Source organism: Branchiostoma floridae, chromosome 2 (genome assembly GCF_000003815.2).
Source record: "Branchiostoma floridae strain S238N-H82 chromosome 2, Bfl_VNyyK, whole genome shotgun sequence".
Taxonomy (NCBI): Eukaryota; Metazoa; Chordata; class Leptocardii; order Amphioxiformes; family Branchiostomatidae; genus Branchiostoma; species Branchiostoma floridae.
This window is the reverse complement of record NC_049980.1, coordinates 20,613,352-20,629,635: the sequence shown is the minus strand read 5'-3', so window position 1 is coordinate 20,629,635 and position 16,284 is coordinate 20,613,352. Positions and strand designations below refer to the sequence as shown.

General features: G+C 42.9%; 2 protein-coding genes across 4 annotated transcripts in view; one reads left to right on the top strand and one right to left on the bottom strand.

Annotated features, from left to right (window-relative positions):
• Positions 1–3,999, bottom strand: part of LOC118410279 (transcription factor 21-like) — a 5,606-nt gene extending 1,607 nt beyond the window's left edge. Inside the window, exons 1-2 of one of the 2 annotated variants that reach the window (XM_035811839.1) lie at positions 3,140–3,999; positions 1,454–1,938 (exon numbers count right to left, since the gene is read on the bottom strand). In XM_035811839.1, coding sequence (XP_035667732.1) covers positions 1,454–1,879 — 426 coding nt within the window. In that variant the 5' untranslated portion in view covers positions 1,880–1,938; positions 3,140–3,999. The remainder of the gene's footprint in view (positions 1–1,453; positions 1,939–3,139) is intronic. The other variant, XM_035811840.1, reaches the window with a different exon arrangement.
• Positions 4,000–9,029: 5,030 nt separating this feature from the next.
• LOC118410022 lies at positions 9,030–10,984 on the top strand. Of its 2 annotated transcripts, none has more exons than XM_035811477.1 (5): positions 9,030–9,221; positions 9,380–9,719; positions 9,836–9,986; positions 10,097–10,228; positions 10,336–10,984. In XM_035811477.1, the coding sequence occupies exons 1-5, from the start codon at positions 9,122–9,124 to the stop codon at positions 10,396–10,398; spliced, it is 786 nt and encodes a 261-aa protein (XP_035667370.1). In that variant the 5' UTR covers positions 9,030–9,121; the 3' UTR covers positions 10,399–10,984. The 2 variants fall into 2 exon arrangements, with proteins under 2 accessions (XP_035667370.1, XP_035667369.1); XM_035811476.1 differs by having other exon boundaries at positions 9,036–9,221; positions 9,833–9,986.
• The last annotated feature ends 5,300 nt before the right edge of the window (positions 10,985–16,284 follow it).

Genomic DNA, 16,284 nt, shown 5'->3' with positions numbered 1-16,284 from the left:
TGTGTGTGTCTGTCTGTCTGTGTGTGTGTGTGTGTGTGTGTGTGTGCGTGTGTGTGTGTGCGTGTATTACATTGCTACATGTATTTGGTATGTAGGTAGTCCTCCTCAGACCTTGAAACTATCAGCGGCTTGTTACGGTACTGCAGTGGAATTTCTGGTTTCGACATCTTGAGTTCTGGAAATACTATAGTCGTTATTTACGATAGAGGCAGAGAGTAAGGGATTTACATGTAGGCTTGGGCTCCTTAGCGGCTTTACTGCAGGAGCCGGTTTAGTTTCAGACTTTGAAAGACAATAATTCAAGATGGGGTTGCCGTATCGTCATGATTCTTGGTATGGACATAGCTTAAATAACTAAGTGATATAATTTGATGGTGATTATTCAAATCAGAATATAACTTGCATAATTAATGAGCACATTTTATAAACTCGTGACGGGAATTTCATACTTGTGACATTTGGTTACGCGAAGGTGAATATTGTTGAATAGAATCATGCAAATGAGGACCTAATGGTACACACTGTAAATAAGCAGAAAATGCTAATATAGCCTTCTTTCCTAAGATAAGGTTGTCTTCTGTTGTTTGAGTGAAGGAGATGATCAACTGATATAATTTATGTAAATGAAGACCTTATTGCATAATGCGTGGGGAACACAATATATCAGTCGTAAATGTTAAAACCATTGAGCGAAGGTATAGGGTCGTGGAACTCAAGTTGCTTTGTCTTTTAGTTACATTCTTTCAACTATGGAAATGTCTTTTTAGCTAGATTCTTTCAACTATGGAATCTCCTCGTATCTCTTCTAGAAATCAGAGCCACGATGTTTTCGGTACCCCTACATGGGTCTCCCTGCGTGTCACAGTTTTTCCTGTAAGCAATGGTTATGGTGAAGGGAAGGCCACCAGAAAATCCCTTAAAGTCTGCAAAGTCGGGCTTATATCCAACTGTCTCAGTTGCTGGCAAAAATAGTTTTGTCACAAGGTCATGTCTCTGTGTAATGAGGTGCCAAGTCCTCATGAAAGGTTTGTCAATCTTGTAAGCTTGTCTTGACCCGGTTAACAACACCATGAGACCGTCTAACGTAACGAGGTCTACTCTTAGTTATTAAGGGCCCCTTTCCATTTCACAGCGATCGCTGAGAGACCGTTGAACGACCAAACTTGGATTTGTGTGACCCGTGTTGGTCTATGATGCGCGATGTTAAAGTATGATTCAAAGGAGAACACAAAAAAGTAAAACATATCGTTCTTCGCCTATGAAAATCACCACTCAACAGATTTTGTAACTCAGCGTTAGTACTTAAATACTGTCGTTATAATTATTATGATTATGATTTTATGATGGCCACTGTACTTCAATAATTTTTCTTTACCGAATGTTGGAGATGGGGAATCGAATCCAATGGCAATGTAGTGTATGCCGTATGTTATGGCTACAATCAGTGACTTACCAGCATCAGCGGATGGAGCGACTGTTCCACCATCTTGTCCCCCACCAGGACCTGCCGCATGTGGGATATGTAGGACGTGGCGAGGCGCAGTGTGTCCAGTTTGGACAGTTTGGTGTCTGGCGGGACCCAGGGTAACGTCGTCTTCAACTTGGAGAACGCCTTACTCAAAACCCTCATTCGGGATCTTTCTCTCGCGTTAGCGGCGTTTCTCTGTTCGGGTTTCTGCTTGTTACAGTACTTCGTGGATTCCGCCTGCCTTTTTCTCCGCACCCGCCGCCGCAACGGCCTCGTAAGGTTTGTAAGCGGGCCGTGGGGGAGACCTTCTCGGTGGAGGATGACTTCAGAGCCGAGAGCTTCCTCCTCAGTGTCCGTATCCATGTAGCCCAACTCGCTGACGGTGTCGGTGCTTACTGTCCCTGTGGACATGGCGGTGGTGTTTCTTCTAGTAGCTCATGTCTCAACTAGATAATTCAAGTCCTGCAAGGCTGCAACAAAATATAGAATTGTTTGTTCTGTTCATGTAAAGGTGAAAAGTGTTCTGGAGCTAAGCAACCAAGAGTTTGACAAATCACTCAACGAATTTCAAAGATGAAGATGAGTTTTTTTTTTTCAAAATATGAGCGTTTTGATGTCTTTTAAATCAGACTTAAAGCTTGCATCATGAGGGCCACACAAGTCAAATATTGGTCACTGTATGGTCGCTCAGCGATTACCGTCCGGCAAAGGGGCCTTACAAAATAGCATTTATTAATATTTTATTCAGACACAGCGCAAGCGGGACTCGGCAGCATGAACAGAGCAGAACTTCTGTTGAGATTAACAGCTCAGACACTGAATTAGACTAAACGAGAAAAAGGAAATGTTCTATCAAAGATTGGGGGAACGTGAAATGACCTAAGTCTCTACTCATTTCACCCCCTCCCCCTGGGATTTGGTGTTTAGAAAAAAATTCAAGCCATTATATTCCTGACAAAATTTAGGAGATTCCGAGTACGCCTGCAAGCCAGGCTTAGTCAGCATCTGTACTTCAACGTTTTGACAACGACCAAAGGCCACTCACCCTTTCTGTTGTATGAGTATCTAAAGAAATGTTACACATATTGCATAAAACGCTTTGTCAAACGCAAATGTGGTTTGCGGTTTAGACATATACTTCTTTTACTTTTTCAGGATATGAATAAGAGACCAAGAATAAGAGACCAAAATTTGAAATGTTACTTCCGACGATTTAATTTGTGCTTGTTTACAGACTTTTTGTATTGCTATTTGACATAGTAACAAAGAAACGTCGCCATATGTTTAGTAGGTGTTGCAAAGTCTAGCGAGATCTAAAAAGAATTTTTAAAGTATGGGATGCAAGAAGGACAAAGTTTTGAAGAATACCACTTTCTTTTCTTTTACTCCAACGAACCTTTAATCATTCCCTTGTGTACATGGCCTAAAAAAGGACTGTAAAATATGATAAAGTGAAACTTTTTCAACAACGTTAACCAGAACTATTACTCAAAAGAAGCGAACTTTAGGATCCATACAGTAAGAAAATACGTACCCTGCTGCAAGCAAGTCGAATGACAATAGATATAATATCTGCAATATCTATAGGAAAGTGTTTTAAAACTGCAGATAGAAAACTTTCTTGATATTTCGAAAAAGGCAAAGAAAAGTAAACACACTTGTACTCCATACCTGCAGAGAAGATCCTACACCGCGCACCTTGACCAGTCTTCTGACGGACTGTTGTTACATGTGTAGCTCTGCCAACCTTTACGTCACTCCAATGGAACGACAGGAAGAATATAAGCAACCTGAACCCAGTTTATTCTCCCCAAGTACAATTACAGGAGAGCAAAAGCCACAAGCCCCTGAACTATTCGACAATATTGGTAAGAAGGGCAGACCATTCAGACTACTGTAACCAAATCTTCAAAACCTCATAACGGCTCGAATTCTTCTCCGACACTTGTATCCATTGTCCAGCTACATGAGTGCTTGTCATCAATACAACTAGCGAGGAAGTATAAATAGCACGAGAATGTTAACTTACCATTCAGATCCTGTGCGAGCGGCGACCCGCCGTTTCCGGACGAGGCACGTGTCGCGGCCTGCACATTTAATCGTTTGAAAGTGCCCCGCTACTCCAAACATTTCCCGCGCAGATGATGGAGGTAGCGCGGCGTGCGGTGCGGGCGCAGGTGTGTATATCCCCCGAGGTAACCAGAGCCGGCCTGTACCCGCCGTGTTTACCCAGGGTTTCCTTCTCGAGTACACGAAGCCCCAGATCCGACAAGAAGAGTTGTCGAGGGTCGAGGCAATGTTTACACTCTGGTACAATCCTTGGGAACTCCTGATGGTCCGCTGACAGAGCAGGGCGGGGCAACTGACCGCATAACCCGATTGGTCACGACTTGACCCTCACTACTAATTCACTCAGAGATTTTCAAGTCCATCTATTATGTAACATCTGAATGAATTCGTTCTTGATCTTGAACTTGAATATCAAACGTGAGTTGCAAGATTTTAGAATTGTTTTAGGGATTCATGAGTTACTTGCCCATTTAATTCTAATAGTTACCATATTCTTATCACTTACATCTTCTTGTGTAGAATGCGGAAAACTCTCAGATACGGAGGTTTATTGATGGTGATGTTTACCTCTTTTATGTGTGTATGTACTCGTATGTATGTATGTATATGGGTGTGTGTGTGCGCGCGCATGTGTGTGCATCTGCGTGTCTAAGTTTTTTTTAATGTGCGTGTGTGTGACTGTGTAACGTTATATCTCTCTCTACTTCCATCGGCGCGTGTGTGTTCTTGTTTGTGTGTGAGGAAGAATATCGCATCAGTTCGATGTATGATAGTAGCCACAACGAGAACACACTATAACGTAAAGATCAGTAAAAGCTTCTTGTAATTGTAACACGAACCCCTTATAACAGAAGTAGAAATTCTACTATTACTGGTAGGATGTATCCACTGGCAGGTGCACAAAACCCCTGGTAAGTCCCCTGCTTTAAAAACTAACAAACATCCGCATCAACTTCGCACCTCCCTAATCTCGTTGTCGGAGGAGTCAAGTTCTTCCCCTTGACTCCAGCGCTGCGGAGATGTCGTTAGGGAATGTTGCCCCACTTCTCCAGCCGGTCAGAAAAGAGACCTGCTGACAGATAGCGGGGTAGAATGTGTAAACACACACCGTGGCAGGGCGAGCTCACGACTCGGACCATTCCTCTAGAAACACGTCATGCGCAGGGAGAGATGTCCGGGCAACATCGCTTTCCAAAATAACTTTCTCCTGAAGTGGAAATATATATACTCATATTGCTACATAGAATAAAAGTATGGACAACAAGATTGACCGATCCTGACTCTGTCACAATCATTTTAATCAACGGATAACATGGCAATTAGCGAGTGGGTGACCGCATGTCCTTCAATAATCGCCATGTCTTTATCTTTTTGCATTTCTACGTTTGGGGCTGTGGGCTAGGTCTAACAGCAAGGGCATGACGTTATTACGTCAGCAGCAGCCATGGCGGCCGTTGAAAAGAAGTTGTCTCACTTTCCACCGGCGCTGGGCAGAACATAATAGCTGTTTGTACAGGTGGCAGCCCAAGGTTATTGGCGCCGGATTCTATGAACAGAACTGAAGGATGGCGCAGTAATTAGTTCAAAGAACTAAAATAAGTCTTTCCGATTCGCGTGATAAGACGATATGCGCTGCTCACAGATTTCGTGAGAGTGTGCCTTTCTGTGAAATATCAGAACTTTCCGTGTCGGAAACCCACGAGGACGTCCGAAGATTTCAAGAACAGAAGGTTAGGGGGGTCCAGCTCGGGACTCTAATTAAAAGACCAAACGTAGCTCGGGGCGGGTGTAAAATGAGCGTGAGTTCTAAGACTGTTATTCTTGGATGGAGTCGTGTTCCCCTGACACACACGCCACGGTACACCTCCGCTCGTCCAAGGCCACTCCTACAGGCCCGTCCTTCATCTGCTGACGTCCTACATTACTCACTCTGGCTGTTGTGATGTGTCAGCCTAATATGCTGGTTTCACAATCACGGCAAGGCTGGGTGAAACACACTTTACCTGAAGATCAAGAAATTAGTGTAAGTAAAATAAGTCACATTTGCGCATAGGATAGGGGAATGCAAATGTACATTTCTTCAAGGTGGAACCCAGTACGTCTTGATTTAGAGTCGAAATGACATAAAGTTTGGCGGAAAGTTGGCTTATAATTATATAAATACACACTCAGGCGATTTTGCTTTTTGCCTAAGCCATATTCACAAAAGAAAAGTCAGTGCCATGGGCGAAAAGCAATGAAAGTTAGAGCAAAACGTCTCTGGAGACGGGCCAGTGTAGGGCTGGGTATCGGTACAGCGTACCGGTACAAAACCGGTTTTTCTTATTGGACCGGTCCAGAAAAAACGGACCTGAAAAAATTAGGTGGACCGGATGTTGGACCGATTAGAAAATTAACATATCATTTTATCAGGCATTCACACGTTTTGGCGCTTGCAGTTGGAAGAAAATGACAAGAGTGAAGTAGAGTAGAGTTTATAGTAATTTCTACCAAGTTTTACAGCCAATCGTACAGGTGCAGTTAGCGTTGTAGGATTTTAAAACGCCAGTGTAAGTCTAATACTCCACCAGACAGATTTCTTTGTAGTGAAATGGACCATCGGTATGAGTCATACTGAATCAGGTCCAGGTTCAGGTCCGGACCTGGACCTGATCCTTTGGACCTGAACCGGACCTGGACCTGAATTTTCTGTACCGGTACCCAGCCCTAGGCCAGTGTTTAGAGCAGCCGACCTCCTAATATGGCTGTATATGGCTGGTACGCTTCACTCCCTCTGGAAAACAGCAGCAATTTTTTGTAATTTTTCGGTTAAATTTTTAGAAAGATTGGGACAGTGTTTTTCTGCTATCTTATAATTAAAGCATACAGATCTTTTCCCTGCTGACCTGTTCCCAACAGACGTTACTTCTGTAACTTTGATAACTTGCCTTCTGAGGATTAGTTTCTCTCACGCTGCAGTACTCTTAACGTCCGCATGACGTCATACCAAAGTTTAGTAAAAGGAGGAGTATAGGTAGCTCTGAAATTGAAAACAGGGTCTGGGTGTGCTACAAACGCTTATAAAATATAACACGTCTATAGGATCTTTACAATCATATCATATGAATATCATGGTGGCACGGACATGTCTTGGTGTAAATGACGTAAATTAGGGCACGATTTGCATAATCAATTGGAAAATGCTATGATACTTTATCGTTCAATGATTGAAATTTTTGCAGTTGTGATACAGACATACAGAAATGTCCGGTATGTAAATGTCTTTTTCCTATTGAGTATTAGATTGCGGCAACACATCTCATAGGTGTGACCTACGATTTATCACGTCTGTCACCAACCATTCAATAACAAAAATTCATGAAGGATCATAATCATGGCTTCCACTCGAATTCTGAAGCGGCTCCAAATTATGACTGATCTTGTAGCATGCCTTCATTCGCAGTGTTCCAATGTACCTTGAGCGTTCAAGGTTTCCCACAGTTCCGTACCGAGATCATAACAGTTATTAATGTCGTGTCCAAATTGTGTTTGACCTAACTTTGTCTTGGACCCAAACATCTGGTCTTGATTTAGCACCTTGGACCGGTGATGTCACGGTAATCAGTAGAGCTGTCGCTGCTGCCCTGCCAGGTAAATTTTACAACAAAGCCTGCCTGACAGGAACCGTCGAGTCGTGACACAAATGTAACGGTTTCTGCACAAGGTCTGACATTCCATCCCACCAAAATAACCTTAAATATATAAATTACGCCGCTTTGTGGTATTTAGCGAATTGGGAATTGTTTTGAAAATCACACCAAATATTAGTGGCGTCGGTTTCCGCACTTTGCGCAAACAAACTTTGGCGTTTCTACCATCGATGTTCGGTTACCTCGTCATGCCAATTTAGAGAAAAATGTGTGCAGCTTGAGAATGAACGGTGACAAAGTTACGGTGAAATAAGGAGTTGTGGTCATTTGTTCCAAATGTCTTCGGCGGTGACAAAGTTTATGGTGAAACCAAGGAGTTCTATCACGGTTATATGCTGACATTGTCACGGCGATCACTACGAGTGCCACAGTTTAGACATGATGTCCACTTGTTCTCGCTGTAGAACATCCACCAGCCTCAGCCAGCAGATCTTTTTGGCCTCCTCTATTCCAGTTTTAATTTCCTCCTCCTTAGAGCTGTTGATCCTTGTCTTCAACCCTTTCAGAACGGCGTCCTTCTTGTTCAGACGGGCGCAAAGTACGAAGGGAACCCCGAATTTTCTCCTGTACTGCGAGTTGAGTCGGGTGGTCTGCTCCTCCGTGGTTAGATCTAGCAGTCCCGCGGCCCGCTGTTCTCCAGTAGATTCCGAGCTCAGCCGCCCTTCTCGGGCCAGACTCGAGAGTTCCCGCCAAGTCGGGAAAACGGCGAAGTAGGCCTTCTTTACCTGTGGAACCTGTGGGAGGGGACAATTGTAGAGGGAAAAGAACGTGAAAGTCATGACAACATCTGACTTTAACTGCAAATCCTGACACAGGATGATTTAATTAGAGTTCCACGACCTCATATCTTTGCCAAATGATGTTAACCTTTTCGAGTGAGGTATTAGATCTACACATGTTTCTCATTGATTAGTTAATGTACGCACGTAAGTTTATGTATCTTCAGGGTATTCAATCTCTACAACTGGATAAGATTCGGAGATTCCTACCGGACGTTTCAAGCGACATCCATCACTCTTTTTCAGCGATATTTAGACCTTTCCCAGTTATGCCATTCCCCCGTCTATGTGGACGTTTATCCGTCATGGGATTTTTTATTGATATACATTTATTTGACTTCAGAGTGGACATTTGAAGGATGCGTGTATACCACAAATGATAACATGTTATAGTTTGTGTAATATTTGTGTGATGTGTTTTTCCACAATTTTGCAGATTTTTAAGCGAACAGACTGTGCCGACGGGGACTGTTTCCCCGCCGTAAAGACCACCAGATGAGTACGACGGCTGCATGCTCCAACATAAGCTTAAACGTAGCAATATTGGGCATATATAGGGTCCATTTACACCACAACATGTTGTACAAGTTACATTGCAACATGCTACATGTTGTACAAGTTACATTGCAACATGCTATACAAACATCGCAGAATATGTACATACATGTATTAGTATATACCTCTACATTTTAGATAAGCGTCAGAAAACACACCAAGAACACATACATGTACATGAACATACGTTGAGAATGGTAAAACATGGCGATTAAACATTCATCTAAGCACTACACTTTGCCTATCATGCAGTTTAGACAACTTATCTTTTGAAGATGAGTTTCAAAAGATAACAGGCGGTTTTTCATTGCTGTTATACAATGCATCATGAATACGTGTTCTACAAAGAGATTTGCGCTTGGGTTTTCAACGTTAATAAAGACGCGCGTGACAGCGCAGACAACTCCTTCAATTTATGAAAGATCACAGGCGGCCTGTCGCGTTCTTTGAGTGTTTAAAGACAGTGTTTAAAGACTTTCGGAACTCTTGTGTATGCAAGACAACTTTCTATTGCCTTTAAAAGGGCAGTTCCAGAGGAATTCATTCATATCGACTCAACCATGGCTCCATGTGTTGTATGCGGCAGCACTGTTAGAGCACGGCAACAGACACTCCGATGTGACCGATGTGACAGGAGGCAGCACAGGACATGTAACTCCGGTAAGTACTGATATTTGCTTGCCTTTATCATCAACAAGTAACAAGTAAGTAAGTATCATCCTTTGAAAAAATATCACTACGTGGAAATTCATTGTCAGAATTCTATATTGGGTGACCTACTTCCATAAAGGTCGTTAATTTGTACATTGTATTTGCAGGAATGTCCCAGACTTTCTACAGGCAAATCCGCAGGGGGGAGGTCGACTTTGGAGAATGGCTCTGCAGCAGGTGCCGGCCTACACGGGGGACCTACGAGACCATCCCCGAGGAACACGTCACCGAGGAGAACGTCGAAGTGTCCGACTGTTCTCACGTAGACGGTTCGGTCCTGATGCCCCATGTCACCCTGGAGGACTCCATTCGTGATGTGCGCGTTGAGGACGATCTCCCGGTTGGACAGCAGAGGGACGTGACCTTCACGTTCATCGAAAGGGGCACGAAGAAAGGACGCCCGAAGCTGACGGATAACCTAGGCTATGCGTACACAATCAAGAGGAGGTAATTTACTATCGACTACTCCAAATGGCAAATTCGATAAGGCACAATTCACAACAATTGCGTTTTCAATTTGCGGTTGAATTAGGCATAAGTTTAATTTTTTTTTTTTACAGCAGACCGGCCACAAACGTGAGGTACTGGGAGTGTGCCAAAAGACCGAAGAAGGGGAGGTGTCCTGCATCCGTGGTGGAAAGAACGGGGGTCTTCCGACGCGGCGACAACTTCCACAACCACCCACCGGTGGTCAACTGCTTAACAAATGTTAAGGTACAAAATGTAGCAATTATTTTTGCTTAGTGATCCTATCCTTTTGAACTTCATGTTTGATCTGGAACGTGATACACAAAATTCAATATATTTTTTTGTTTTTGTTTCAGATTCAAGCTGAGGTGCGCGCTAAAGCCGTAGAAGATGTCTTCAAGTCAGCGTACACCATTGTGCAGGAAACTCTGCTGGCCATGGTGGACGAGACCGCGCCGAATCCGGGGCTGCCTAGGATATCAAATCTGGTGGGTTTTAGTGATGTTTAAATGTTCATGGGCATTAATTTTACTACTCGGCATGGAAGTCATATCTAATCATATTGTTGATCTATTTTCTTTCTTTTCTGCTTTAGGTGCGTATGGCCAACAGGAAACGGGAGACTCTCAGCGCCAAGAAGAACTTGCAGAACATCTAACTGGAAAAACCGGTTGAACGTATCAAAGTAACTGGTTCGTTAGGATCGCATGTAAATATTACTCATATGTAGATAGTAAGACCACACCGTAGGAATTGTTATTGTCCCTTGTATGGCAATGTACTGGAGTAAGAGAGACCAGGTAGTACTCGGTGTAGAACTCTCCTGTAAATGAGAAAAGCCGCTAGGAGGCCAATCCCACATCTCGTACTCTCTGGTTCAAGAGCAAGCTAACCTTTCACTCAAACATCACGACCACAGCATGTCCAGAACATGAATTCAAGTATCAAAGCCGTGCTCAAAGTAACACCCACCGTTGATTGGAAGCCCGTCGATGAAGTCACAGACTGCCCCATGGTCATGGACGCCCTGCAAGCTGTAGAACGACCTTTTGGACCAAACTGCCGCGGAAACCATGGGTGATTTCTCAACAATGTTTCCAAGCTTTTCTAAAAAATCCAAAGTCAGCTTGTTCAGGACTTTTGCACGACATATTGTTGCTTGTGCCATACTAGTCAGATGGCTAGGTGCATGCGCACAAAGACATCGACTTCAAGGTTTTGTCGTAATAAAAAAAAGTCATTGACTTCGTGATTCAGACAAAATATTGCTTTCTTTTTTGTATTTATTATATTTTCAATGATGAATTAAAATTGTCCCACACAGAAAAAGTAGAGTATTTTTCATACTTGCTTTTCTTACGTACTTGCTTAGGGCAGCCCGCCGTTGTCAGCGTCATCAATGACGTCGCATATTTGCAAATCAGTTAATCATTCACGAAAATCCGCATGTCACTAGTTTCCTGCAACTCAAAATCGTGACCATAGCACCAACACACACACACATGAAATCTCTTTATCATTCATTTTACATATTGCTTATATAAGAATATTCAAGATATAAGCCATCTCCCTCTCTATAGAATGAAGACTTATTTTGTGCATTCAGCAGAAGAAATTAATTATCTTATAACGTTACTTAGATGCCGTCCTGGTTTATCCCTTTCCAATTATCTTCACTTATCATAGTGAAGAACTTGACATTTCAGATAACGAATATGAATTTGCGAATAATATAACTAAACAAGCTGTTGACTGTTCGCTATAACATCTTGTTTATGCTGACATAAACAAAAATGATAATCTAGAAATGATCAGATTTCGACCAAGGTAGTATTTTAATTAATACAGCAAAACTGCAGTGTTCTTGTAGCCTGGTATCCAGCCGTAATATAGCTCCCGAGTCTCTTCTCTTCTCTTTGCAAAGAGGCAGGAGAGAAGAGACTCGGGAGCTATATTACGGCTGGATACCAGGCTAGTGTTCTTGTACCAGCCCTTGTGAACCTGAAGCTGTTATGCGCTTTAGGTACAGTATAACGTTAGGTAAACAAAACAAAAATAAAGCTTCAAATTGTCAGGGACTAGAGATTACAAAAGCACCCTTTCTAATCGGAGTAATCCGTGTTTTCCCGGGTGTCCGCAGTAGATTTGGTCTCTCTCCTGGATATGTCAACCGATGTTTACAAGATTCACACCCCGTTAGCGCAGAGAGTGCCCAAGAACAACAAACCTGCCCTCTTCCACAATCACTATCTCATATCCCACCTACCCCGGTCTAAGCCCCAAGAAATTGGCTCTTACTTTCCTGCCACGTGTGTTTATTCTGGCCAGGCCCTCCCCCACCACCCTGTCGTCGACAAGGATCCTAAAGAAATGCTCCAGTTTCTTATGTTACATGGATTTTCAGTGTTAGCCAAACATCATCAATCTTGATGGGGTGGGTGCCAGGTTCTTAGTGAGTAACTCTCAGTGTCACAATCGACTCAAAATGAAGCCTTTATTCTTTACGGATGGATGGGACACACAACACACGGGGCATTTACAATATGTTAGCTTTGGGTATGACTCAGGTGATATCCATATGCCATTACAGACTTCCCAGTGGAGGTGAGTGTGTCACGACATGATCTGGACAGAGTCAACGTAAACCTGATATACCTTTCTACACAGGAACAACGTAGTAATTTGGTACACAATGTACAGTACAGAAACTACAACGGACAAGATGATTTGAGGACTGTCTCGTATTATCAGTAAATACAGAAATGTTCGTGGTGGATTAATGTTCGCGGTTTTCGCGGCGACCACTTCACCGCGAACTTAAAACCACCGCGAACATTTTTCTATTATGGTACTAGTATTAGACTGCAGCGATGGTGTTACCGCGAAATTAAAACCACAGCGAAAAGTCCTTTTTCCCGCTACCGCGAAATCAAATCCCCGCGAACTTAAATGCATTTACAGTATCTTATCAGATATCATATTTCATATGTTATCGGCCAAGAAAACTTTTTTACTATGAAACAAAACTTATGGCTATCCGATCGTCACACAACAGAATAGCAGGGGAAAAGGCTACCTTGTGACTGTATTTACTGTTGTGGACCTTTGCTTGCTGGTAAAGGAAATTTGATTACTTATTCAAGGACATGCGGCGAAATTTGAGTAGATAAAGTTTATTTTTGTATCTCATTTCTTAAACATTATGGAAACGTACTTTACCATTATGCGCGATAAGCCTTCCGAGATCATTTAAACAGGCTTAAGTGACTCGACTTGAAATAATAAAGAGTTAATGTCCTACCTTTTCGATGGGTGTATGGTGACAAAAGGCCTGGTTACCTCCTATAACCATTGTGACATGATTATAGGACCGCATATACCAAGGCAAAGGCGGAGCAGTTATTCTTGTTCCTTTATCAAATATAGCTTTTTGAAACATCATTGCCTGAAATACATGTTGTTTTCATACTTTGACCCTTAAATCTGTTAATCTTTTGAGATAAAGCACTACAAAAGGTTTCACGGCGTTATTTTGCAAGTCTAAGCATGACGCTTCTTGAAGGATGAACAGCGTTTGAAAGAAAAGAGCTGAAATAAAGAAGGCAAACTTTCAAGCTATACATTTGTATATTTTTCCATGGAGAAAACTTCTTGCAAGTCTATGCATGGCACCTCTTGAAGGTATTACTCTAAGATAAATAGCGTTTGAAAAAAAAGTTAAATTGAAGAAGAAACATTCCCAGCTATACATTTGTATTTTTTTCCATGAACAAAACTGTGTAGGAATTAAGTTTGAGAAAAACGCTATCAGATAGAATCGTCTCATTGTCGCATAAAAATACCGCACCGTCGCACCAACATACTGGCCAATACGTTTTTGATCTGTCGTCAGTGTGGCGTCGGGTTATCTCTCCCACAGGTACATGTAGACGTTCGTCACTGTGCGTCCCCCACCTCCCCCCGGGCCGAGCGCTATTTAGACACGTCCGTGTGCGGGCCCCGTGTAAACCTGACCCCTGCCACACATGTGACAACTGCGGGGCGAGACCCCCACACGTTAACCTTGGCTGCCCGATGATGCAGCAGACACGTCAGCTTGTGTTACAGCTTCTCCGCCAAGGTAAATCTGGTGTAATCACTGAGATCTGGGCAGGAATTTAGGGAGAACTATGGTACTGGTACTGCTGCAAACTTTGAACCTACTAATCAACCTGGTGTATTCTTCCCTTAAAAACTACAGTCTCGCAGACGACGGCGACTAGAACGAATAAGGACATCCTTGTCTTTGCATACTGCTCCTTTTTAAGAAGTATTCATTCAAGAAGACAAAAAGAATAAACTGAGGCAAATATGATCGCCGCAAATGTCAAAATTTGGCTCATTATTCACCATCTAGTTATGTCGTTTAAAGGAGTAATACATCCCTGGCATCTTCTGCAACAGAAGACCTTTCTTAGATACAAGAAATAGACGCTTCAAAGCTGAAATGATTTCTTTCATTTTGATGCGGTAGTAAATACACAAGGCACTGTAATGTGGAATTGATACATGAAAAACGTCGCATAGAATTTAGAGCATAATGGAATTGGTCTAAGCAGTGTTACGTACACATAGTGCTATCACAGCTTTGATGCCGTTCCCCATATTTATGCCAACCATTAGATGTTTATCAGAGAGGTTGAGCCTGACCCCGCCACGTGCAGCAACATAAACTCTGCCCTCCCCCACACAGACACACTCCCACCACCAGGGGCAGTGCAAATACGGCTGGTGCAGCCATCGTTCGTTTTCAGTCGTTAAGTGTCAATGAGGGATTGGCTGATGCATGCAGAACTTGTGGGTGGGGTGATCGCTGTACATTCTGGAGGTTGCGGGTTGTCTATTAAGGGACCTAAGTAGTAACTAATTACATTGTAGTGACTTGATACTTAAAATATTTTCCCCACAAAATTGATTGTTGCCATATACGACAGTGTCATCGATTTCACTGAGATACACTTTAAAATATGCGCATTACGATAATTGTTATGTATACATTGATTTCCAAACCTTAATGTTGAACAAAACCATGAACCCTTTGATGCAACTACTTGATGCAACCAGTCAGTCGAAGCAGTGTAATAATAACCTGTGTTGCTAGAGGACGCTCGAGAAACAATAAAACTTTACGCCCGCCTGCGTTACGTTATTCCAAGGAATCTGAAGATTTTGAACATACCGGTGATATTATGCAGTCCTGCGCCATGCTGCTAGATGGCACTCAAGAAACAGTCCAACTTGTGCGATACCTACCCACGTGCACGCTGTTTGACTTCCCCCAGATGTCGCAGAAGTGGTCTCATGGTGTCCCTCCCTCCAGTTAGGCGGAATCTCAGCTCCAACATCGGGTTATCTGTACTCCCACTTATGAACAGTCAGAGTGCGAGTAATGCCTCCGTCATAATACGTATGAAATGACGATTTCAATATTTGATAACAATGTGTGAGTGTACGATACAGTAGAAGCCAGTTAATTGCACGACGGATTAACGCACACTTCTGTTAAGTGCACGGAATCCCAAACCGATGACTTCGCATTATTGCACCAGCCGGATAATTGCACGAAATTCGCCGGCAAATAGACCGTGCAATTAAGCGGCTTCTACTGCATATGCCTTACATACGACGGATAGGCTACATGATATAAAAGTAAGACTTGTACTTTCGCAAAACAGACTTTTTACGGACCAGGGAATTCCGGGCAACGCAGGAGAAAATGCACACCCCATGGCAACACGTATGAGTTACGGCCTGTACATGTCGTCATGGTGATGATTTTGTTTGCCCGCTGCCGTCTACGACGCAGACACATTCGTCGTGCGATCGTCGTACGTTTTACCAGGCTAAATAAAGCGCCGACAAGGATCCAAGATAGGATCGATTTTCCGTAACAAGATAGCTGAATTTTGTACGGAACATTAAGGAGATTTCATCAACTTGGGAACATGCACGGCTATCCCGAGAACGCCCTCAGATGGCGATCGCACGACGATCATGGGACGAATTTGACCAGGCCCCCGCCAAGAGTTCTCCGTGTTTCCAGCATGTAAAGGGATCTGTAGAATAGCATATCACCTTACCTAACACCTTAGTTCTTCCCGTGCCTATAATACTTAGTATATACTCTATCTCCTATGCTACAGAAGAACACAGAAATGACAAATACGTAAAGTATCGAGCGTTTAATGACTTATGGACTGCATAGTTTCATTTCGCGGTAAGGCAGTGTAAAACCTACACTCCGCATCAAAATGCATAGCATGATTTATTTTGTATTTTTTTTGCTCAAATTTCGGGATAATATTTCCTGTTAAAGTTTGTGTGTTCTATGCATGACTTTTTTAATGACGTGCCCCGCTGTTTTGCCAACATGTTACAGGCAATACAATGCAGCAAGAGACAAAAATCTTATACAGAACTCTTGGGTCCATATCACGCCCCCGGATACTAGGAAACGTGCATGTGATCCCACTTCTATAGCAAAGTCCGTTACATACATAGCGAT

Coding starts and splice junctions, on each gene's coding strand:
- LOC118410022 (XM_035811476.1), top strand. CDS start 9,122: ATGGCTCCATGTGTTGTATGCGGCAGCACTGTTAGAGCACGGCAACAG. Junction 9,222..9,379: donor GCACAGGACATGTAACTCCG/GTAAGTACTGAT, acceptor TTGTATTTGCAG/GAATGTCCCAGACTTTCTAC. Junction 10,229..10,335: donor TGCCTAGGATATCAAATCTG/GTGGGTTTTAGT, acceptor TTTCTGCTTTAG/GTGCGTATGGCCAACAGGAA.